This window comes from Antechinus flavipes, chromosome 5 (genome assembly GCF_016432865.1).
Source record: "Antechinus flavipes isolate AdamAnt ecotype Samford, QLD, Australia chromosome 5, AdamAnt_v2, whole genome shotgun sequence".
NCBI lineage: Eukaryota > Metazoa > Chordata > Mammalia > Dasyuromorphia > Dasyuridae > Antechinus > Antechinus flavipes.
In genome coordinates, this window is record NC_067402.1 from 113,799,741 (window position 1) to 113,826,692 (window position 26,952).

General features: G+C 33.3%; 1 protein-coding gene across 3 annotated transcripts in view; it reads right to left on the minus strand.

Annotated features, from left to right (window-relative positions):
* Positions 1-26,952, minus strand: part of KLHDC10 (kelch domain containing 10) — a 67,816-nt gene that overhangs the window by 19,102 nt on the left and 21,762 nt on the right. For 2 of the 3 annotated variants that reach the window (XM_051963516.1, XM_051963517.1), the window contains exons 2-3: positions 1,751-1,972; positions 311-465 (exon numbers count right to left, since the gene is read on the minus strand). In XM_051963516.1, the coding sequence (XP_051819476.1) occupies positions 311-465; positions 1,751-1,972 (377 nt within the window). Of the gene's footprint in view, positions 1-310; positions 466-1,750; positions 1,973-22,623; positions 22,711-26,952 lie in introns of all 3 variants that reach the window. The other variant, XM_051963518.1, reaches the window with a different exon arrangement.

The following is a 26,952-nucleotide window of genomic DNA, read 5'->3' on the forward strand; positions in this document are numbered from 1 at the left end:
TTCCAGGATAATAGAGGGCTAAAGACCAAAAATATTTTAAACATTTCTTACTTAGAACTAGGCTATGATTAGGAACTAAAGAGAAAAGTAAAGAAAGAAAAGGAAGAAGAAAAGGAAAGAAGGAAGGAAGAAAAACAGAAAAAATGTGACTAGGTTTTAAGTTATTTTTATCTGAAACAAAGAAATAAAATATGACATTCTGAATTAATTTTCCATTAATCATCCATTAACTTTAGTAATAGAACATTTGTTCTGATACCATACTTACAGCCACCAAAATGTAAGAAAATTAATAGACATATATTAGTACCTGTCCATAAATCCGATTGGGCTTCTTCCCTCTACAACTGAGCAAGGCCCACCGTTTGTATTTCACATTGCAGACATGGACATCATTGCCATTGCTCTCACCAAAGGGAATGCCAGTACCTCCAAACACCAACAAGTTATTTCCATGCAGCACAACTAGAAAGGGACAAAAACAAAATTCTATTCATATACTATGTGTACTATATGTACATACACACACAATACTACTTAAAAGATTAAAAGAAAAATCTCTGGTTTAAAAATATTACAAAGTAATTCAAATCAGTAACTACCTGGAACAAAGATCTGCTCTAATTCCTTAATTGAGTTGATATAGCATGAAAGCTAGAGTAAACATGTAACAAATCCAGAATAATTTTGATGGCAATACATGTGAATGACAACACTGTACTTTAGTATATGATTGTAATTAAAGAAATTGTAAATGGCTTTCAAGGCAGAAATGGAATCTTTACCTACCTCTGGGCAAAAACACAGTAAAACTTTACAGAACTTTATGAGACATTACAGGAAAAAAGATTTAACTGTTTTTATAACTTCTCATAATATTTTGCATTTTAGGTTGTGACTATTTCTTCCTCCTTCTCTGTGGGAAAATGGTGGCTGGGGTCACTAAATGTGCCAAAATAATAATTACTTTGACTAATCATTGTTCCTTCAGTTTATCTTCATGATTCAATATCCCATCTATTCTTTTATTTTAATGAATAAACAACAAATGTTTTTCAGTATTCAACTTATTAACTGGCCATTTGGGATACAGGCTTATATAATAGAAAGAAGCAGGTTTTAGAGTCAGAAAATCCAGTTTCAAGATCTGACTCTGCCAACTAATACTTATATAAACCTTGGCTATAAATGTATCTTCTCTTCTATAAAATGAAAATAATACTTGTACAACACTATGAAGCACTAAGTTTAAGTTATCATTAATTCCTTCTTTATAACCCTGCCATAAATGATATATTATATATATACAGATCTTTTAAGTCATGATGATCTGAACTCAAATATCATTTCTGACGTGCAGTGATGGGGATAAGTCATTTTCACCTCCTAGTCCTTTAGGCAACTCTCTAAGACCATGAGTTACAGAGAAGTTGTTGCCTAAATAAATATTGTAAATATTTATTTAATTGTAAATACTGAATAAGAGAAAGTCTCTTATTCAAAAACTTTCTGGCACCAATGAAATAATCTAAATAAATTCATTAATACATTAATATTTACAATATTTATTTAATTGTAAATACTGAATAAGAGAAAGTCTCTTATTCAAAAACTTTCTGGCACCAATGAAATAATCTAAATAAATTCATTAATACATGGACTATATGATATAATAAGTTTGTTCCCTCAGATAATTCTACTTAAATCAAATTCAGAAATGGAAAACTACCACTGAACTTCTTAAACTCACGTGACATAGATGCCAGCTCTCTGGGCATGTAACCTTCTGTGCTCATTTGATGCCATATTCCTGTAGCAAAGTGGTACCTCCAAAGCTCCCTGAAGAGAGGATAATCTTCATTCTCTGGCCCTCCTGACTCATCATAATCCGGGTTATAACCTCCAAATACATACAGATTGGTATTATCTGCCACACACCGATGTCCACTCCGTGCCGGTGGAGCTCTGTGACCTAGGAGAATAGAAAACATGGTAATCTGCTAGCCCACCAATATAAAATTAATTCCCTAAAGATGTTAAGTCATCTATCCCATTTTAATTTTAAAAAAAAGAACCAGGAAAGATTTTTAATATGGACAAACTTCCTACTTTCTGGGAAGTTCATACAAAACATTTTCTATAAATATTTGGATTTATGAATTCAGTATTTCTATGACATACACATAATTCTCACAACTTAAGAAGACACAAATATTTGGTCAAAAAAAACCTTGGATGTATGAAATCTCTCAAAAAACTATTTTTGTGAACTGTTTTGTGAGCAATAGCAATAATAAATATGAAAACAATTTTGAAGCAAGTTTCTCTGAAGGCTTCATTTCTCAGATGTATAGAGAACAAAGTCAAATTTATTTAAAAAAAAAAAAAAAAGAGCCATTCCCATCAATTGAGAAATGGCTAAATAAATTGTGTTATGTGATTATAAAGGAATATTATTGTTCTATAAGAAATCATGAGGAGGATGCTATCATAAAATTCTGAAAAGTTCTCCATGACCTGAAGCAAAGTGAAATGTATTATGTATATGGTAATAGCAAAGTTGTAGGATAAACCCCTGATCCAAGATTATTCTGAAGGACTCTGAAGAAAAATGTTATCCATACTCAAAGAAAGAAGTGATTTGTTTGAATACAAACTGAAGAATATTTTTTAACTTTCTTATTTTCTTGGGGGCTTTTTTGGGGGAAAGGGAAAGACTGTGTTTTTTTTAACAACATGACTTTTATGGGTAATGGGCATTCTCAATGTGGAGGTATAGGAAAGGAAAGGGGAGACTCAAACTTAAAAATTTAAAAACAAATGTAAAAAGTTTTACATGTAATTGAGAAAATAAAAGTATAAAAACCCTATTTCTGATCAGTTCACAATTTGGAACCTATTAAGGGATAAATCTAATAATTGTATTGAAAGGTCATAAGGTAAATTTTCTTTAGAAAAATACAATTAATGTTAATGAAGCATATATACATAACTACAAATATATAAAACATATACATATAAACAGGGCACATGCTAGACACATTCAAGAAGATATAATCTATGCTTTCATTACACAAAAATCATTTATTTTTCTTATTTTAGTAAAACTGAAAAAATTATCATTCAATTACCAGTTTCAAAATTATGGCAAATATCAGTTCTTACATTCACCAAATAAATAATGGTTCAGAAATCATTTTACAAAAGAATTGAGTTTCAATTTTAAGAATGGCTATTTCTATAATGCAAAACCTAAGAAAGACTGTTTTAACAAGAAATTGTAACAACTGCACTATACTGCCCAAGGAGGTCAAAGACAGAAAGGCCTTGTGTATACCAAAATATTCATAGCAACACATTTTGTGGCAGCAAATAGAAACAAAATGAGTACTCATTGGCTAGGGAGCAATTGAACAAATTATGCTATATTAATGCAATGGAGTATTACTGCTCAAACAAATGACAAATATAATGAATTCATAGATGCACTGCAAAACCTGTATAAATTAAAAGAGTAAGCAGTACTCTGAGAATATACACAATGAGAAAATAATAAAAACACTGAAAAGTATCCAGTCTGATTAACTGCAATGACTCAATCTTGGCCCACAAAGACAAATAATGAAACATATCTCTCTCAGTAGAGAATGTTGCCCATGTTATCAAATAGTCATTCTAATGTTTACGTATGTATGTTTAATTATTATTACTTCAATGGTCTAATTGGTTCAGGAAAGACATATAAAAACAAAAGGCATCATAACAATGAAATTTTTTTTAAATGGATATTTTAGAATAAACATAAGATAACCCATTGCCCACAAGAAATATACTGATAAAAGTCAACTGCGAGCTTAAAAGGATTAAAGATAATTAGTTCAAAGTCTACACTGGCCCCTCTTCAAAAATCAGGAACTGAATCATGTTTTGTTTTTAAATAAGTTTTTATTGATATTTTCTATTTCTTACATTACCACAGTATCCAATATGTCCCATTGCTCTACCTCCCCTTCCCAAGAGTCTTCCCATTGACAAACAGTATGTTTGGAGAGGGGAAGAAAAATCAACACAGCTGATCCATATATCAAAAAAGTCCAAAAATCCAAAAAAAAATTTTAAATGCTTTTTTTTTGGGGGGGAGGAGGAAGGTATATTCTCAAATCACATCATTGCAAGTCCTATTTGATCCTTATAATTTTGTTTTTACTTGGGGGAGATGTCATCCTTTCTATTCACATTATTGTAGTAGTCATATATGTCATTTTCTTGACTGCATACTTTACTTTGCATCAGTTGATATGGATTTTCCCATGCTTTCTTGTATTCATCATACACATCATTTCTTATAGCCCAGTAATATTCCAGTATAATCATTTGTTTTCAATTGTTAGCTAAGATAAAGAATTTGCTATGAATATGTTTTGGAGTATATAGAGACTTTTTTTTTTCTCAATCTCCACTGAGTATATGTCCAGTAATGGAGTCAAAGGGTAAGGACATTTTAGTCACTTAATTTAACTGATTTCAAATTGTTTTCCAAAATAGTTGTATTACTTCACAGCTCCACTAGTAATATATTGGTACATTTATCTTTCTACAAGCCCTTCAATACCACCTGTTTCCAATTTTTGTTATGTTTGCCAATTTTCAGGGTGCAATGAAAAAGCATGTCATGCTTTTTAGCATGACAATTACATAAGAATAAAGGAATCACTGACAATTCAATTAGATGCTGGGGCAGCTAGATGGCTCAGTGGATGGAGCACTGGCCCTGGAATCAGGAGGACCCGAGTTCAAAAACACTTAATACCTGTAGCTATGTGACCCAGGGTAAATAATTTAATCCCAACTACCTCACCAAAAAAAAAAAAATTATTATATAGATTTTAAATATTGATATAAAACCAATAGCTCAGCAACTATGTTATTAAAGGAAAATGTAACAAAGAATAGCTGAGAAAAACATTACTTGTCAGGGATACCTGATTTAGCTCAGAATACCCCAGGTCAAGAACTCTGTCAGTCTCAGCCTCCCAGGTAGTATGGACTTCACATATTAGATGTGAAGATGTCCAGAGAGAATTTACTTTTTATTCAAATGTAGACAAAACATTACCACTAGGGAAAGAGTAGGAGAATTGGCAAATGTAGGTGATGTAAAAGTAAAGGCATCAATAAAAATTGGATCACATGCTAAATTATACAGAATGTATAAAAACAAAAAAAAAGAAATTAAATTCTCAGGCTATAAATTAAAATGTAATTAACAAGGGATAATTTTTTAAAAAGCAGAAAGGGAAAACAATTTGCTTTAGGATGGTTAAGAAGAAGTATTTTTTAAAACAGTGAACATTCCAAAATAAATCAAGCAGAAATCAAGAAATCAAGCAGAAAGATCAAAAGGGTCATAGTCAACCATTCACAAGCACTTATTGAATGACTACTACTACTATGCTCTAGGCATTATATTATAGATTGATGCAAGAACCATCAATGAAGCAATCCCTCCTTACAAGAAGATTATATTCTAAAATGGAAGATAACAAGTATATATGTAAGTATGTACGTCCTACCTATGATAAAGATTAAAATGGATGCATAATTAATATAGTGAGGTTGAGAAGGAATGAATTAGCAGAATAAGGGTTAATGAAGGATTTCATGCAGAAGGTAGTATCTGTGCTAAATCTTAAAAGAGACAAAGAACACTGAGTTTAGGAGAAAACTCCAGGCATGAGATGGCCAGGCCACTACCTGGAGAACCAGGCAACATAGTTATGATACAGATTATGATACATTATGATACAGATACAATTTGAATCGATGATAGAGTGCAGGATGGATCATAAGTACAAGGCTGGAAAGATAAGTCTGGGACCAGGCTCTAAAAGCTAAATAGAGAAATTTATATTTATCCTAGAGACAACAAAATGACATTGGAGTTAGCCAGCAGTCACATCATCAAATCTGTCATGAACTTGGGAGATTGACAGAATGGTAGAACCTTCAATAGAAATAATTAAGTTTGGAGGAAGAGTGGATTGAGGGAAAAGGTTCTAAGTTCAATTTGGACATGCCAAGTTTGAGATATCTTTGGGAAATCTAATTTGAAATATTTAATAGACAACTGGTCATGTGGAATTGAGCCTCAGAAAAGAAATGGGCTAGACAGAGTCCCCTCATTAGAATGCAAACTCCTTAAGGGCATATCTTATATGTTTAAATATGCACAGTGCCTGGCACACAGTAGGGCTTTAATAAATGTGTTTTTTTTTAAATTATGTGGGAGTCACTGACAAATGATGAAATCCCCAAGGAAAAAAGTATAGAAAACTAGGGGCCTACCCCAGAGTCTTCAGGAATACCCACAAGAGGCATGAAATGGATATTTAGGAGAAGACAGGCACTAAGGAAAAGTTATTCAGGAAAGATGGTCAACAGTGTCAAATGCAGCAAGTCAAGAAAGATGAGGGCTGAATAAAGGAACATCTTGTTTGGCAGTTTCCTAAGAGCAATTACTTAGTCAAGTGATACGGCTAGAAACTCAGTTACAAAGGGTAAGAGAAGAAAAAGGGAATAAACAGGGATAAGTGGCTTTTCCTAGGATTCTTACTGAGAAAGGAAGACTTATAAGAGGGAAACAGAGACGAGTAAAGATTTTTTTAAGGATGGAGGGTACCTGGACAGTTTTCAAGGCAGTATATTGGAACCAGCAGATTGGTTCACTTTGAAGCTGAAGATGGTGAGTAGGGAGTGAGAGAAAAGGGAAGATGGAAAATAAGGAAAAGAGGAACAAAGCCATATTATAGAGTGGTTGGCCTTTGTTTTAATATGGATCTAAGGATCTAAAGATAAGAGCCTGTATTTCAATAATGAAGATTCAAGGTGAAAAATTACACATCTCCAATCAAAATAAAACAACTGTAAACCTTCTGTTAACATAATGAGAACCCTCTGAGTTATGGTATTACTAAATTAAATTACTAAATATTTCAAAAAGGATATTTCAAGGGATATGAGTTACAGTGATCACAAAACAAAGCTCCTAATTGTTAGGTGAAGTTCAATTGTAAAAAGCTTGTATAGTTATTTAAAAGAAATTTGACTTCAAGTAATTTTTATTCATTTTAGTTTAACAACAAAAGAAAGAATACTAAAAGAATGCTTGCTCTATAATTACTTTTTTTTTCTTTTTTCTTTTTTTTCCACTGAGGCAATTGGGGTTAAGTAACTTGCCTAGGGTCACACAGCCAGGAAGTGTTAAGTGTCTGAATCCAGATTTGAACTCAGGTCCTCCTGACTTCAGGGCTGGTGCTCTATCCATTGTGCCACCTAGCTGCTCCTCTATAATTACTTTTTAAATTTTTTTTCACTTTTCATTTTTCAATTTTTAGATGAAGAAATTAAAACCATTTCTAGTCATATAAAAAAATGCTATAATTAACATTAGAGAAATGCAAATTAAATCAACTCTGAAATAACTCTCAAATTGCCTAAGATGACAGGAAAAGATAATGATAAATACTGGAAGGGATGTGGAAAACTGGGATACTAATACATCGTTGGTGTTATGAACTAATCCAATCATTCTGGAGAGCAATTTGGAACTATGCCCAAAGAGCTATCAAACTTTGTATATACCTTTGACCCAGCAGTGTCTCTACTGCTCTGTATCCCAAAGAGATAAAAAAGGGAAAAGGACTTACATGTGCAAAAATATTGGTAGCAGCCTTTTTTATAGTGGCAAGGAACTGGAAACTGAATGAATGTCCATCAGTTGGGGAATGGCTGAATAATCTATGATATCTGAATGTTATGGGATATTATTCTTGTATAAGAAACAATCAATAGGCTGAAAAAAAGAGAAAAGCCTGGAAAGACTTACATGAACTAATGCTGAGTGAAATGAACAGAAACAGGAGAATATTATACACAACAAAATTTTGTCATGAACAACTGTTATGGACTTGCCCTTTCAACAATGGGGTGAGTCAAGGCAATTCTCATAGACTTAGGATGTGAAAATACCAATCACATCCAGAGAAATAACTACAGAAACTAAATGTTATTAAAGCATTTTTTTGTTTGTTTGTTTTCTTGTGATTTTTTTTCCTATTCGGTCTGATTTTTCTTGTACAACATGACAAATGTGAAAGACATGTTTGAAAGGATCATACACCTTTAACCTATATCAAATTGCTTGATGTCATGGGGAAAGGGAAGATAAAGGAAGTGAGAAAAATTGAGAACACAAAGTTTGACATATATATATAAAACTAAAATACTATTAAAAATCTAATAGATTTGGAAAGGAAAAGAAAGTAAACACATTCTTTTTCACTTGTTAATATGTTTGGTTCTACTTTGTTAAATGCCATAGATTTTATGCAAGATTTTATTACCAGTTTCTCCCCTGCATTTAAGTCATCAATTTAATTGTCTGCTCATATATTTCAAACTGGATTATTCAAAGACACATATCTTAACATCAAAAGTCTAAAAATAAATTTATTATCATTCTCCCTAATTACCACTCCCACTTTTTCAAACTTCTCTCTAAGATAATACCATTTTTCCAGTCTCTCAGACTCTTATTGGATCATGCATAAATTATTGTTCTTTTATACCTTGGACAATCAGCTGGCAAATCTTGCCTTTTCTGCTTTGAAAAAATCTCCCATTGGGCCTCTTCAACTCAGAGTTCTTGATCTTTTCTCACCTAAATAATTTAAATGGCTTCCTAATTGCTCTTATCTCCTCTACCCCACTGAAGACAAAAGAAAAAAAATCAAAAACAAAATCTCATAATATGCATAATCAAGCAAAAGCAAGTTTTCACAGTAACCTTTACCAAAAATGTGTTTCATTTTGTAAATCGAGTCTTATGATATCTTTTTGTCAAGAAGTGGGCAGCTTTTCAATGTGGCTAGAAACTAGAAATTGAATGGATGCCCATCAATTGGAGAACGGCTGAGTAAATTGTGGTATATGAATGTTATGAAATATTACTGTTCTGTAAGAAATGACCAGCAGGATGAATACAGAGAGGCTTGAAGAGACTTATATGAACTGATGCCGAGTGAAATGAGCAGAACCAGGAGATCATTATATACTTCAACAACAATACTATACAAGGATCAATTCTGAGGAAGTGACTCTCTTCAACAATGAGAGAATCCAAATCAGTCCAATTGATCAGTAATGAACAGAAGCAAGCTACACCTAGTGAAAGAACACTGGGAAATGAGTGTGGACCACAACATAGCATTTATACTCTGCTATTGTTTACTTGCATTTTTGTTTTTATTACCAGATTATTTTTACCTTCTTTCTAAATCTGATTTTTCTTATGCAGCAAGATAACTGTATAAATATGTATACACTTATTATATTTAACATACACTTTAACATATTTAACATGCATGGGACTACCTGCCGTCTAGGGGAAAGGGTGGAAGGAAGGAGGGGAAAAGTTGGAAAAGAAATTTTTGTAAGTGTCAATGTTGAAAACTTACCCATGCATATGTTTTGTCAATAAAAAGCTATTAAAAAAAATAAAAAGAAGTGGGCAGCATTCTTCAAGTATCATAGTTGATCTTTATGTTAATCAAAGTTCTTTAGTTTTTCAAAATTGTTTGACTTTGCAAAGTTGTTGCTTATTGTATTAAATGTTCTCCTGGTTCTGCTTGCTTCATTCTGCATTAATTCATTAAAGTCTTCCCAGGTTTCTCTTTTCTTCACTTCATATATTTCATCATATTCACATTAATAATTTCTTCAACCATTCCCTGCAAATCATTAGTTTCCCATTCTGTCACTACAAAAGGAATAACTATAAATATTTTTGTTCACTTAAGTCCTTTTCTTCTTTAAGAAAAGGCCCAATAGTGGTACTGCTGAAGCAAAAGGTTTGCAGTTTATTGACTTTTTTGGGTACAGCTCCAAATTATTTTTCAGAATAGGCTAATTCAAAGCTAAGCCAGTAGTTCGCATTAATGGGCCTTTTTTCCCAAAGTTCCTCTTACATTATTTTCATTTTCTATCTTTGTCAATCTGAGGGGTATGAGTAGACCAGGATCCTCAAACTATAGCCCATGGGCTAGATATGGGAGCTGAAGACGATTACTCCCCTCACCCAGGGCTATGAAGTTTCTTTATTTAAAGGCCCATAAAACAAAGTTTTTGTTTTTACTATAGTCTGGCCCTCCAACAGTCTGAGGGACAGTGAAGTCCCTATTTAAAAAGTGTGAGGACCCCTGAGGTAAACCATCAAATTTGTTTTAATTTTTATTTCTGATTAGTGACTTGAAGCACTTTTTTCAAATGGTTGGATTTCTTCCTTTGAAAATTGATTTATCAACTGGACACCAGCTCTTGTTTTCAATCAATTCCTTATAGATGTTAGGAGATTTGTCAGAAAAACTTGCTGCAAAAATTTTTAATTAATGATGTTTCTTCTAAACTTCTATGCATTCAACCTATAACTGCTTTTTAAGAAATGTTTTTTTTAACTAACCTAAATTCATCTTCTCTACATCCCAAACCCCACCCCCTCCAATATAAACAAACAAAAATTTTAGCTATAACTATGCATAGTCAAGGAAAACAAATCCCTGCTATATCCAGTAAGAATAAGAAAAAACCCGCATCTCAATCTATAATGTCCGGGCCAGCTCTCTGGAGGGCCTCAGTATCAGTCGGAGTCAGGATCAAAGTTCTTGGTCTTTAGGAGAACTTGAAGTGAAGAAGGCAAGCAAGCTGCCACATGGCTCATCAAAGATGCATCTTGAACTCTGGCGTCTGGAGCCTGAAGTCTTCCCTGCTGAGCATGCTGTGGCAGAGAGACTCTGACCCTCTCCCTTAGCCCTCCAATCCTTGCCTCTGATTACCTCACCACATCACATTCAGCAGGCAACAATAGTGAGAGGAACCATCACATCACCATATAATCTAAGTATATGTTTATAGAACCATTCTCACATTGAGGTAGGTACTTAGCCTTAAGCACTCTGCTGTCTTAGATTCAAGTACATCTTTTCAGAGTTCCAGCCCTCTAGATCAATCTGCACCCTGAGTCTATCTCTGTCAGAGAAAATATGGCATGGTGAATCCTCTGAAATCATTGCTGATCACTGCGTTTGTTAGTTTCCTATCTACTTTTTACAAAGAACAGGATGGAAGGAGAGAAGCATATTATAAGCACCAAGGTTCTAGGTTTCATGCAATCTTCTAATTCCCCTATCCCACTTCCTTTTCTTTTGCCCAATCACAGGCTCTTATCTTTTCTTTCTTTGCTTTTAAACCGTACTTCATGTTCAACTTTCCCTAGAATTTGTCTTATGTAGGATTACTCTCATCTGTGGCTCCAACAAACTGCAGCACACACAGTGGTCATATCCTGGATAAGCCTCTCTTGACAAACGGGCTTTAGCTAATGGACCAAACGCATTGGTGAGCTAGCACACAAAGACTTTCCTCAGCAGAATGTAGAGATGAGAACAATTTGTTCCAAAGGCCATAAAGGTGGCTGAAACAAACACTGGAGCACAGAGCTCAGTCAGCTGCACCCCAGACTATCGCCAATTGTCCTGACTTCTGTCTTGCCACTGGTCTTCACTGACTCTGAATGATGAATGAAGCTAACAATTTACACAACTCCATCTTGCTGAAATCCAATTGCTCAAATCAAGACATCATCCTATGATCTTTTCAAAAACTAAGTACAAACAATCCCTTCCTTAATCTACTAACCTTCTCTCTTATTTCTCCCTTTCCTTTCTCCCCTTTCCCTTTTTCTCTGCTGAATATATTCTTACATATAACTCTGCTTGTGAACATTCTTCCTATAATCCGTTCAAATGAAAGGAAGATTCAAATATTATCCTCTTCCTCCATCCCTTTGCTCATTTGTATAATCCTCTATTTGCTCACCTAAATTATGTAAAATTAAATTTCCTTCTCCCCCTTTCTTCCTAGTGTATTCCTTTTCCTCTCCTTTTCCTTTTTAAAATCATCCAAACATAAAACAAAACATTTCTAAGCCACCTGTCTTAAAAGACTCCTTTTTCCATGACAACAGTTAATGATAGAGTTCTCTTCATACAAGAATATAAAAGTTTACCCTTGTCTAATCCCTTCTAATTTATATTTATCTTATGATACTCTTATATTTATCTTTATGATACTCTTAACTTCTATGTTTGTACTTCAAAGTTTCTGCATACTCTGGTCTTTTTATCATGAATACTCAAAAATTTTCTATTTCATTAAAGTTTCACTTTGTTGGATAAGTTATTATTGGTTGTATGCCTTTTTCTTTTTCTTCTTTATGGAAACCTGCTATGATCTTTAAAAACATGTAAAAGCAATTTTTAACATTCCAAATTATCTCCATCACATTCCCCTTCTCTAACGGATAGTAAGCAATTTGACATAGGTTATATATGTAAAATCATGAAAAACATTTCCATATTGTTTAGTTGTATCCCAGTTGATAGGAATTCCTTCAATTTCCAATTCTTTGCCATGACAAAAAGAAATGCTATAAATATTTTTATACAAATACGTTTTTTTTTTTCCTTTTCAAAAAATCTCCTTGTGATAAAGACTAGTAGTGGTATTACTATATACGTTCAGTTTGATTGCCCTTTGGGCATAGTTCCAAATTGTTCTCCAGAATGGAGGGAGTTCATAATTCTACCACTTGTGATCAGTATTCCAATTTTCCCACATCCTCTTCAACATTTATCATTTTCCTTTCCTAACATATCAATCTGATAGGTTTGAAATAGTATCTAAATTGTTTTAATTATTTTAATCAATAGTGATTTTTAAATGACTATAGTTTTGATTTTTTTCACCTGAAAACCATGTGGTCACATCCTTTATCAATTGTATTCTTATAAATTTGACTTAATTGTCTATATATTTGAGAAATAAGGTCTTTACCATAGAAACTTGTAAAAAAAAAATTTTCCCCAGTTTCCTGATTTCCTTCTGATCTTGGAAACAATGGTTTTGTTTGTGCAAAATTTTAATTTAATATAATCAAGATGACCAATTTTACATCCTACAATGCTCTTATTTCATCATACATTTTCCCCTTATTCATAGATATGACAGGTAAAATTTTCCATGCTCCCCTTGATTTGCTTATGGTATTATCCTTTATGTCTAAATCATGTATTCATTTTGACATTATCTTGGTATATAATGTAAGGTACTTATCTATACCTAGTTTCGGCCACAAAGTCTTCCAAGAAGTTTGTTCCAGAAGCTGGAAATTTATCAAACAACAGATTATTATGACCATTTACCATTGTCTCCTGTACTTAATCTATTACATTGATCCACCACTCTAATTCTTAGCCAGTACCAGAGTTTTGATAATTATTACTTTATAATAGTTTGATATCTGATATGGCTATGCTATCTTCCTTCACTTTTTTCCATTAATTCCCCTAATATGCTTGATCTTATTTATGTTTTTCCAGATGAATTATGCTATTATTTTTTTCTCTATAAAATAACTTTTGCTAGTTTGATTGGTATGACGCTGAATAAAAAAATTTAGGCAGAAGAAATGTGCTATAATCTTAACTGTGATTCTTCAGTACTTGAACTCTTTATCTGGTTGTAGTATTTTTCCTTTGATCTAATTGGAGTCATATAAAGTTCTTGGGACTTTTAATTTCAAGGTTTCACCTAACAACTAGGCAAGAGATTCCATTTTTATTCTTCCCTTTGTTTCTAAAATATCTAAACAAGTTTCTTTTAAGATTTCTTGAAATATGATATCTATGTCTAACCTATATTGGATTGCTGTCTAGGGGAGGGAGAAAGTGGAGAAGGAAAAAGAAAACTCTGAAGCAGAAGGTTTTGCTAGGATGAATACTGAAAACTATCTTTACATGTATTTTGAAAAATAAAAAGCTATTAAAAAAAGAAAGAAAATTTGATATCTAACTTCTAAAGAGGATTTAAAAGGTGCTGTTCATTTCCAGAGAAAGAACTGATGAAACCTGAATGCAGATCAAAGATACCTTTTTCTTTATTTTTCTTGGGTTTGTGTTTTCTTACACAGCATGATTTACATGGAAATTGTTTTGCATGACTACACATGCATAACCTATGTCAAATTATTTGCCTTGCCACTTGGGGAAGGGAAGAACAACATTTGGAATTCAAAATTTGAAAAAAAAATGTTACAATAGTTTCTCCATGTAATTGGGGGGAAATAAAATATTAAATTTTTTAAAAATACATGATGTCTAGGCTGTCCTTTTTAGTCACCTCTTTCAAGAAGTCAATGATTCCTAAATGTTTTTCTCCAAGATGTTTTACAGCATATTTATTTCCCAATTGTTTCTGCTAACTCTCTCATTTCATTTATAACATCATTTTTTATCTCGTTAATTCTTTCTTCAACTCTTCCAGAAATTCTAATTGAATTTGTGCTTGTGTTGTGTTTTTGAGATTTTGTCAATATTTTGGAGTTATTCTCTTCTGGATTTGTATCTAATGTCTTTATTACATTAACAGCTCTTTTTGGTAGGATTTTTTTCCCCCTTGTTCTTCTGCCTCATTTCCCAAATTGGGACTTTGGGTTTAAGACTAGGATCTCCCCACAATTGGAGTGAATGGTTCAGCTATGCATGGACATATTTTGTATCTTCTTGGATCCTGCTACTACTTTCACAGGACACTGGGTATTATGTTCTTCCAGGATTTCAGGAACAAGCTTTCAGCACAGTCACAGCATTCTGATCTAAGATTAGTCTGAGAGGTACCCTCCTGATCTGAGCTCTGCAAGTTCCTGACTAGTTCAGTCTAAGCAACACAGTAGTAGGTTTGATCCTGGTTAAATTTCAGGACATTGTTGTTACACTATGCCACCATTATTTATCTGGAAATCTCTGAAGGTTCAGAGTGACAGAACTGCAGGCTCCCTGCCCTAGTTATTCTGCTGCAAGATTCAGATTGGATTAGGCGAAAGATCTACCCTCAGTCAGAGCCAAATAGCTACTATCTGCTGCTCTATTGCTCCTCACTCAGTATGTAGACAAGTGCTTGCAACTGATCCTTGCCCTGAAAAAGTGTAAGGTCCCCTCCTCAAGTCACTTGGTGTAACTCAGCAGTAGGTAGGGAGCCACAGAGTTTCTTGCTAGCACCTATTCCCATTCTGTGCCCAAGATCAGGTCCCTGGGATCTCTCCTTTGTCCCAGAGCACAGCTACAGGAAACCGCTTGTTCAGTCCCTATACTAGAAAGCTACACTTTCTAGTGGTACACACTTGGCTAGATTTTGTCCCTAGTTTCAAAAACCTCTTGACTTCCTATGCCAAAATGGGCTGGAAAAAAAGATTTGGGGAATTGTTTGTTTAGGGATTTTCCAAACAAGACTAAATCTGATGACTTTTCTAGGTATTTCTGAGTAGACATGAGGGCAAGCTCAGCTGTATTAAATTCTTCTACTCTGCCATTTTAACTAGTTTCTGTTCACTGTTGAGCTTTTAAAACTAACTTGGCTCCAACCTACCTTTCCTACCCCATTTGAATATTACTCTTCCTCCCACATTCCAAGTCCAAGACAAATTGGCCTTTTCTCCATTCCTCATTCAAGACCCTCCTTCTCCCATCTCAATGCTTTCATACTGGTCATCCCAAATTCACATTCTCATCTCTGCCTCCTAGAATGCTCTCCTTTAACATACAATACAGATCCTTTCTTTATCAACTATTAGTGTCTTCTCTCTCAATCTATCTTGTATTTAACAACTTATATATATGTATTTTATTTACCAACTTTATGTTTATTATATATTTTATAAGTATTTGTTGGGTACCCCACTAAAATGTGAGCTTTGTACTTGTTTTTTTCAGTACCTACGAGTGCTTAATAAATATATGATTATGGATACTTAATTAGTTCTCTTGACTATACTTGCTTATGATGAAATTCTAAAATTTTAACATTGCTCAAATCAATAACACAAAATAATCAAATGAGCTGTTTTCACAAAAATCACCTTTTAAGGTAACTAAAGCTTTTCCTTTAAAGCCTCAAATCATATATATATATATATATATATATGCCATTTTAGATGAGATCCTTCTAAGTCATATTTTATATTTTCTCTTCCTTCCTAGATAAAATACTTTTTCTTCAATTAATCAATGAATCTTTGAGTTAATCAATCTGGGCAAACAGATTCCATCCTATATCTCATCTGTAAACTGCTTTCTCCAGTTCTTTCCATTAATGTTCCAGAAGAGCTATATAACCCATCAGAGAACTTTCTCAAGTTCTGTTGGCAGAGAAAGTCTTCCTTTCACAATTCTACAGGTAATTTACCATTGTCTCTCTGTTACTCCTTTTAACTATATTCAATAGAATAAATATATAAACAGTATTTTATATACTAAGATCCCTGCTTTGCAAATATGTTGCAGTTATGTTGCTTACAGTATAGATGACTATTTTGGGAACCATGTAAAGGACCTTAAACAAATCCCTAAGACTTTTCTCATTTCTAAAATAAGGTTAAACCAAATGACCTCTAATGCTTCTAGTTCTGGAACCTTTTTTGCAAAGCTTTGTTCTAGTTGCTAAGCAAACAAAAAATCATAAAACTTACATTATACTCATGGGACACAACAAGTATATAACTAAGTTTTTGTATACACACAAAAACACGGCGTACACTCGCAGTAACATGAAAAATACTAACAACTAAGAGACTCATGACTTCAAAGAAGAGGAGGCAACTGAATTGTTTTAAAGATTATTTAAAGATAATGTTTCTGAGAGGGAGAGATGAGAAAGCAAAGTATACTATGGGACTGGAACGGTCAGGCCTGTGTCCAAGGAATATTATTTTGGGAAATGTGTAAAGGAAGGTTTGAGAAAGCAGAGACTTGAGGCTGAAAAATCAATTAGGAACCTCTAGCAAAACAATTGTGGAGGGAAAAAGATAGAGGTCTGAATTAGCATTTAATAAAGGCAGCTAGGTGGATGCATATGACAAATATTACTCAGACAAAATCATTAAGATTTTGATATAAGGTCATGGATATTGAACAGATGAGGAAAAAAGGAGAAAAGCACCAAGAACCAATTCTAACATTATGAATTTGAGTGCTCCTTAACAGAAACAAGAAAGTTTGGCTATGGAAAATGATGACAATCAGTTCTGTTTCAGACTGATGAATCTGAATTAGTACTACCAAGACAACTAGCTAAAGGCAATGAACAAGAAAATCGATGAGTTGAAACAGATTTGGCCTAAATATATAGATACGGGAATAATCTACATAAACATAACTGAACTCCACAGCAACTGTCGAGATCAACAAGGAAAAGATTATAGAGGGAAAAGAGAATTAGAACCAGGTCACAGTCCTGAGAGACACCCACCCACACTCACAGGGGAGAAGGACTGGGCAAAGCAGACCTAAGAGAAAGTCAAAGATAGGAGAATCAGCAAAAGTCACCAAAATTAAGACAAATGAGTGATCTATAGCTACAAAGGGATCAAGAAAGAGGAAAATCAATGAAAGGCCATTACATTTGACAGCTAAGAGATCACCAATTAGTTCTGAAAAGGTAGTTTCCAGTAGAGTTCTAGCTGGGAACCAGATTGAAAGGGATTGAAAAATAAATGGAGAATAAAGAAATAAAAGCCAAAAGTATATTGTTCTTTAGAGAAGTCTAGCACTGAAAGGGAAAAAAAAAATACAATAGAATAGCTTTCAATCAGAGGAAAGTTTTTAAGAATGAGGGAGACCAGGGCTAGCTAGGTGGTGCAGTAGATAGAGTACCTGTCAGGAGGACCTGAGTTCAAATCTGGTCTCAGACACTTCCTAGCCGTGTGACCCTGGGCAAGTCACTTAACCCCAATTGCCTCAGCAAAATAAAATAAAATAAAGAATGAGGGTGATCTGGGCATATTTAGAGTCAACAGGGAAAAAGACAACAGGAAAAGAATGAAAAGGATAAAGACAAATACATTAAAATGTTTACAATAGTATTTCTTTTTCAAAGAAGTAGACACAAACCAAGTAGTTTCCATTGCCTGAGAAATGGCTATATAAATTGTGGTACACAAGTAGAAAAGCATAGATTTAAGAAATTATTTAAGTGAACTGATACAGAGTGAGATCATGCTACAAAACTATATATAACAAGTTCCAAAGAAGATACAACTTTAGAGAGGTGGGAAGCCCACAAGTGGAAAATATCACATATGTTTTCAGATTTTTTTCAATTTATCAATCAAGGTTTTGCTAAGTTTTTTCTCTTTCATTTTTCTTTCTTCAAAAAATAGCTTTTTGATATATGGGATGGCTCTTAAATAATGGAAGCAATTTCAGTAATAAGAAAACAAAAGCTATCAATTAAAATGATTTTTTTAAAGAAAAAATAACAAGACAAACTCTTACAGGAGAATGAATATGATCAAGGGTACAAAAAGAAGAAACTTTGAAAGAAAAAGGGGCACTCTCTTCCCTCAATGACCAGAAGAAAGGAAGACAGAACAAGTGAAGTTATAGAAAGGTTTTGAGGTGTACACAGAACATGAAGGCACTCACAATGAATAGATATTCTCCAGTAGGCAGCAAGGTCTACCTGCTAAGACAGAGACTTTGGTGTTATTGTTGGGAGTGTAAGGAGGGAAGAAGTTTGGAATAGCTACTGAGAGAAACATGGTAAGAGTCAATAAGGAATGAATAAGTTGTCTGCCTTTTAGTAGAGCCTAAATGATGCTAAATTACATTTAGTATGTAGCAGATATAGAAAACACAATTGCATGAAAGAGGGATTAGAAGCATGTAAGGGTAATGAGGAAAAGGGATGTCTGAAGAACTGGAACAAAAGGGCAAAAGTATAAAAGGAAGAAGACTATACAACTGCACTGGTTTCCTAGGAATTCCTTTAATTTCTCACTTTCCAAAATACAGTCTTGTCTGTCCCATTTATAAACATCTTTTACAGCCATCCTCTCTACTCAAACCAAAATTACCCTAATTCAGATCCTCATCATGTCTCATCTGGCCTACTTTACAACCTCTTAATAAGGCTTTTTCCTTAATTCACTGGTCACTCAGCAAAGTTTCTCTCTTTTCCAATTCATCCTTTACATAGCTGGCAAACTGATTTTCCTAAAACACAAATACAATCATGTCATTCTCTTACTCAAAAAAAAAAAAAAAAAATAATCCAGCAAGTATATGCTACCTTTAGGTTTAAATGGAAGAAAATTTTCTATTTTTAATATTCTTCACATTCTGGCTCCATCGTCTTTCCAAGCTGACTATACACTACTCCCTAACCTAGTTTGCCTAGAGACAAACTGACCTGCTTTCATAAATCGCATGACACTCCATCTCCTGCCAGAGTCTTTTAAGTAAATTATATAACCTGGAACACTAATACATTGTTGGTGGACTTGCAAACTGATCCAACCATTCTGGAGAGCAATTTGGAACTCTGTCCAAAGGGCTATCAAACTGTCCATACCCTTTGATCCAGCAGTGTCTCTCCTGGGTTTCTATCCCAAAGAGATCTTAAATGAGGGAAAGATACCCACATGTGCAAAAATAATCACGGCAGCCCTTTTTGTAGTGGCAAGAAACTGGAAACTGAGAGGATGCTTATCAGTTAGAGAATGACTGAATGAATTATGGTATGTGAACGTTATGGAATATTTATTTTTAAGAAACAACTAACAGGATGGTTCCAGAGAGGCCTGCAGAGAGTTATATGAACTGATATTGAGTGAAATGAGCAGAACCAGGAGATTATTGTATACAGCAACAAACATTATGTGATAATCAATTCTAATGGAAAAAGCTCATTTCAACGGGGAGGTGATTCAGGCTAGTTGCAATGGTCTTGTGATGGAGAGAGCCATCTGCACCCAGAGAGAACTGTGGGGATTGAGTATGAATCACAACATATATTTTCACTTTTTGTTGTTTGCTTTTTTTTTTTCATATATTGGACTGTTTGCAGGAGAGAGGAGTGGAAAGAAAGGAGGGAGACAAACCTGAAACACAAGGTTATGCAAGGGTGAATATGCTGAAAACTATCTTTGTACATATTTTGAAAATTAAAAGCTATCATTAAAAATGTTTTTTAATTTAAAAAAATACTAACTTCATTCTCTTATAGAAAGGTCAGGTAGAGAAATAGTTTTTCCATAGAAGTTACGGGAAGTCCACAAGATTGAGAATAAAAGTCTCATTTCATGCTGGAGTATCTGCACAAAAGAGCACTTTTTTTCTACTCTACTTTCACCTTATGTACATCACAGAGGACATCTTTTATACCACTTTCTGCATACAAATAACGGATGGAAAATATTGTAGCTTCTTTATACCCACCATACTGAGTCATTTACTGTTTGATTTGTTGAGATAGTACTGTTGAAATTCACAATTATTTGGGATTATCTTCAGATTATTTCAGAAGAGTTTGATCCTTTCCTTAATGACTTGGGATTATCACAATAAACATCAGGGAAAATGCAATATACTGTGTTCCATTACTGACTACTACTAAAATATTTGGAGCTATTATTGTCTTTTTAAGCTCCTGAGCTTGTTTGTTAATGTTTCTGCTCTCCTCACTATCAGGTCATCAAGTACTATGATAAGTATGCTTGCCTCTAGACACATACAATCATAGATTCTACTGATTCAAAGAGACTTGGTACATGCATCATCCAGTCCAACTTCACCATTTTATGGAAGAGGAAATAGAAGACTAAAGAGATGACACGCTTTGACCAGTCTTCCCATCCTTAGCAGAACTGGAATTCAAATCCAGGTCTTCTGATTCAACATTCAGTGTTACCATTCAATGTATTACTCAATCTCATGTACTTTTGAGTTTTAAATATATTAAAAATTGAGCAATGTAGTAATCAATATAGTAAGAACTCTGCATAAAGGAACAGAGACTTTAAAGGTCAGAGGCCAAAATTACAAAAACTCCATAATAACTATTTTGGATTTTCCATATGACTTAAAACTATTTTTTATGAGTGTTAATTGTTTTCCTGAGCTACACTTTTTATGTTTTTATAGTAAAATTACCATATATATGGTATATGTATATATGATACACACACGTCAATTACTTAGATATCAAAACAGAGACGCTAAGAGGCATAGTGAACAGAGACCATTGGACCTGAATTTAAATATGGCTATGTCCCAGGGCGAATCACTCAAATCTCTATCTGCCTCATTTTTCTCATTTATAAAAATAGGGCCAACCAAGAAACTGGAAATTGAGTGGATGCCCATCTGTTGGAGAATGGCGGAAAAAGTTATGGTATATGAATGTTATGGAATTTTATTGTTTTATAAGAAATGATCAGCAGGATGATTTCAGAGAGGCCTGGAGACTTACATGAACTGATATTAAGTGAAATGAGCAGAACCAGGAGATCATTATACAAGGCAACAATAAGATTATATGATGCTCAATTCTGATGGACTTGACTCTTTCCAACAATGAGATGAATCAAACCAGTTCCAATGATGTTGTGATGAAGAGAGCCATCTGCACCCAGAGAGGACAGTGGGAACTGAGTATGGGTCACAATAGCATTCTCACTCTTTTTGTTGTCATTGTTCTCTTGCATTTTTTTTCTCATTTTTTTCCTTTTTGATCTGATTTTTCTTGTGCAGCATGATAACTGTATAAATATGTTTATATACATTGGATTTAACATATTTTAACATGTTTAACATATATTGGACTACTTGCCATCTAGGGGAGAGCGTGAGGGAAAAGAGGGGAAAATTTGGAACAAGGTTTTGCAAGGATCAATGTTGAAAAATTATCCATGCATATGTTTTGAAAATAAAAAACTTTTTTTAAAAAATTAGAGCCAACCTCCCTACTGTGAGTATAAAAATGAAAAAATTAAAAGTGCACTTATTATTATAATTAGGAATAAACAATTTCAAAAAACCTTTTAAGGGTTCAGAGAGAAAATTTTCAACTTTTCTGAGATTTCTGATTCAATGGGGAAAAAACAAAAACAAACTCGGCATACTAGTGACAGTTACATATCCCACTGACATTTGTTCCTCTTCTGAGAAGGAAGGAGAAAAAAGGAAAATAAACAGTATACAAAAAACCTATCCCATCTGTTTTCCTGTAACCATAATTACTTCTTTCAAAAGCATTTTTGATCAGCTCAAAAAAGAAGCTACTATATGACCATAAACTTCTCTTACCCTCTAAAACATTAAATCATTCTATTCACCTCTAACCAAAATATTTTAATTATGGAATTTTATTGTTTTATAAGAAATGATCAGCAGGATGATTTCAAAGAGGCCTAGAGAGACTTACATGCGCTGATGCTAAGTGAAATGAATAGTGCCAGGGGGCTCATTGTACACGGCATTAACAAGATTATACTGAAAATGAGAAAATATGAAATCCTATTTCATAAAATGAAATATCATATCTATTCTATGACTTTCCCACCCACGCACCTACATTGGTTCTTAATATACCAGCAAGAAGCAGCAATCTGGATTTATAAAATAAGATTCCCTTGAACCCACATGAAGTATAGAGCTCTTGCTAATTATCACCCACCTCTCAAAAACCTTTTAGGGATCCTTAGGATGGGACAGGACTGAATGAAGCATCTCCTAACAGCGTCCCATCGTATTTTCTTCTTACCTGTTACCACAATTATCAGCAATGAGTCACACATACAACAAATAATAAAGTAATACAGTTATTATAGTTATAAAAACAAAAAAGACAGAAAAACAAAAATGCTTTGATGCTGAAGGACATAAAAAACTAATACTGCACAAATGAAAAGAAACTAACCTTTAATCAAAAATTAATGTTTTCAACAATTACCCAGTTGTGAACTAGAGACTCCCATTTTTATTTTGTCCAGTCTTATTTACTTGAACAACTTCTACATGCTTGAGAATGACAGGTTGCCATCTTGTGGCAAAATTTACCAAGTACTTATAGCATACCCTAAATAGCATATAAACAAAGTCTATTAAAAAAAAAAAAAAACTGGAAATACAATCCTGCTTTTAAAAAAAAAAAAGGACGGAAGAAAAAAGTGTCATTTAGACGTTTAGAAGAAAAAGTCATTTAGACGCCTACTCTTTACTATGTTTTATTCTTTGTTGCTTAAATGGGTTATATCTATAAGCAATAGATCTCAAATTTTTTTTAAAAAACCTGATTTGCAAAATCCATATTTTAAGATATGGGTCAAATCATTCATTAAACATCTTTATATTTTCATAACTGAAAAAGTAAATATATCACTCTTTTAAAAAATTAGTATTATAACCATGCTTTTTTAAAAAACATGACAGCACCATAATACCTAAAACTTCCTTAATGTGATCAACTTTTGTCTTCTTAAAGTTTAAGTCTATGTCCACAGATTTTTTAAAAATCTAAGCACATCTCAACTTCTTAACATACACTAGCTCTCTTTTTCAGACTGATCAAACTACATTCAGAAATTTACCTACTATTGTTGTTGGCTTAAGCACAGACATACCCAAAAGCTTTATTAGAGAATTTTATAACCCGTACAGTATATTACAAAACATTATATAACAGAAACCTCAGATTTACCATAAAGATAAGCAGAAGATTAAAAAGAGTATCCATTTAGGGGTTTTTTGTTTTTTTTTTTTTTTTTAAAGCAAAGGCATACTCTTTAAAAATTAATCAAGAACTTATTACATTCTTTCATTTATGTTTTGAGGTTTATCAAATACTGGGTTACTAAATTCTACCATTTCTGATTCTTGTCTGTTCTGTTTCATTAATCCAATTCTCTACTGTTTAACAAATATCAAATTATTCTGATGACTGCTGCTTTATAGTACATATATTGTTCTCTTTATTCCTACCTTTGTCATTTTCTTCCTACAATGTCATATTTCTGTCAATAATTTAGAGCATTTTTAACTCAAATTTCACATTAAGATCAATAAATTATCCTATTAATAGTCTAATTATTAAAACATTAAAATCATAAATTAACTTTTATTACTACTCTCATTTTATATTGGCACAATATAGTTTGAGGAGCTCTTTGTAATTAAATCTCTACAAATATAGTGCATGCCTTAATAAGATTGATTCCCAAATATTTTGTGTAATTTGTAGTTGTGAATATAATTTTCCTTTCTATTATTAACACTTGCGATCTGCTATTATACAATAATGCTACTGATTTGGAGTTTCATTTCATAGCCTTCAATTCTATTGAAGCTATTGTCTCAAATAGCATCTTTGTTGACCCCCCTGGATTTTCCAAGTAAACCATCATGTCATCAGCAAAGATAATTTCCTCTTTATTTATCTTTATACTTTTAGTTTCTTTTATGTCACTGTTATTGCTAGCATTCTGGAACTATTATCAAATAACAGTGGGAAGAATGGAGACCCCTGATTTAATCCTTTATATATAAAGTTTATAGTATATAAACTTTTTTTTAGGATTTTTTTGGTAATTTAAAAAAATTCCTATGCTTACACTACAAGAAAGATTTATTGTTATTGTTTTTTTTTTAAATAGCATAAATGAGAATTGAACTTTGTGAAAGATTTTTCTATTTATTTATTAAAATAATCATATGGTTTGGAATTTTTTTGTTTTCAATGTGATTGTGTTGCCTTTTTTCTAATACTGAATCATCTGAATCCCTGTCATAAATCCAACCATCAAAATGAATGATTTCTTAGTTCTATAATATCGCATTTAAAATTTTTAAAGGAACAGTCAGATATAGTTCTACAATTTTTCTTTGCTTTATCCTTCCCTGATTTTAGCACCAAGACTACATATACGTGTGTGTGTGTGTGTGTGTGTGTGTGTGTGTGTGTAAAGCGAAAGAGAGCTTTCTCATTTCTTTAAAACAAATGTTATTAATTGTACCTTAAATATTTAATGAAATTTAATGAAATTCTCCTGTTTCCATTTTTATGTAATTCCATATTTTATGTTACTATGATCTGTAATTCAGTTGATTTTTTAATTTAGATGCAAATACTAAATACTAGTACTAAATACTAAATAGTAAATTTAGTATTAAATACTAAAGAATTAGTATTTAAGATTAACAATGATATTGAAAAAAATCCATCACCAAAACCAGAAAAGCAACATATCATTTGCCTTTCACAGCTATAGAAAGGAAATTTATTCTTGACTAAACAAAGGAAAGAGTTAATTTCAAAGATAAAATAGAAAATTCTGATAATATGAAATTGAAAAACTTCCATATAAACAAAATTAATACATCTAAGTAAAGAAGGGAAGTGGTCAAATATGAAAAAAAATGCATCAAATTTCTCAGATGAGTTTTGGTATCCAAGATATAGACAACTACAAGATGCTAAACCAAAAGAGATTCCTCCAATAGGTAGATGATCAATAGATATGAAAAAACAGTTTCAAAGAAGAATGCAAATCAAAACAAACCTGAAATTTCACTTCATACTCAGGAATTTGGCAAAAATGATAAAAACATAGAACCAAAGCAGTCAGGATTGGAAGAGAAACAGAAAGCTGAAAAGAATTTGTTTACATCCAGTGTTTCTAATAAAGGTCTTATTTCCAAAACACAGAGAAATGACTCAAATTTGTAAAAATACAAGCCATTCCCCTATAAATAACCATTAGAGAAATACAAATTAAGACTACTCTGAGGTACCACTACACACCTCTTAGATTGGCTAAGATGACAGAAAAAGATAATGACGATTGTTGGAGGGAATGGGGGAAAACTGGGACACCGATATATTGTTGGTAGAATTGTGAACTGATCCAGGATTCTGTAGAGCAATATGGAACTATGTCCAAAGGATTATCTGTTGTGGACATCTTTTAAGAGCTCATGGCATGTGAGCCCTTTGATCTCAGAGACAAGATGAATGAAGCAGGGGACTCATAGGGTGTAAAAAGAGCTCCCATTTATCATGCTGCACAACCTTGTTGATATACATTTTTGCAAGTGTGATCAGCATATAGACAGTAAGCAATCCCCAATCCCCATTCAGAGAAGCAAATTGTGGGCTTTGCGTATGCTTGGTATTTGCCAATGGGAGGAGAGCCAATCCAGCAATTCAGCAGCTCACTCACAGGAGAGAGGGCCCTGCTCAGGCATCCCTATTCACATAGCCACTGGCTGTGTGACTCTCAGGCTCACACCCTCTCCCACGATGACAAATCAATGTTTCTTGCTCAACAAGGGCATTTCTGCAACATGGCAGAAAACTTATTGTGCATCAAAGGTTTAGGTGGCCTCATTACCTCCTCTAGGCAGGGTCCCATAACTCAGCAATTCCCCCTTTTTATCTTTTAGATAAAAAGTCCTTTCTTGAGCTGCAACTTCTAAAAGGACGGTGGAGAAAGATCTATAAAAGCATCACAAGGCAACAACAAAGCAACAACATAACATCATACAGGGCAATCCATGATTCTAATTTTAACCACCATGAAAAAGGTATTATCAGACCAATGTTTGATTTTTTCAGCAGTTTTGTCTGGATTCATATTGAGCCTGGAGTTTCAATAACTCTACTTCTGCTCCTATTTCCAATGATACTTCTCTTTTTTCTAATAGAATTAAGGTCTGTTTCTCACTTTTGATAGGAAGCATTGAAACATAAGCTCTAGTGATCACAAACACAGTCTGATTTTCAATTTCATTCTCTAGACAATGACAGACTGTACAATTCCAACAAGTAACATTGTAAAAATCTAATGTTTCTTTGGTAACAGTTACAGTCTCCCCACATGAACGTATATTTCCTTCCTGAACAGGCTTTAATCTAAAACTGGTATCCAATTCTCGTGCTATTTGTCCAAAAATCAGGGCCCAAGATATTTTTCCATGTGCTAAACTGCTGGCCCAATTCTTGAGTGAC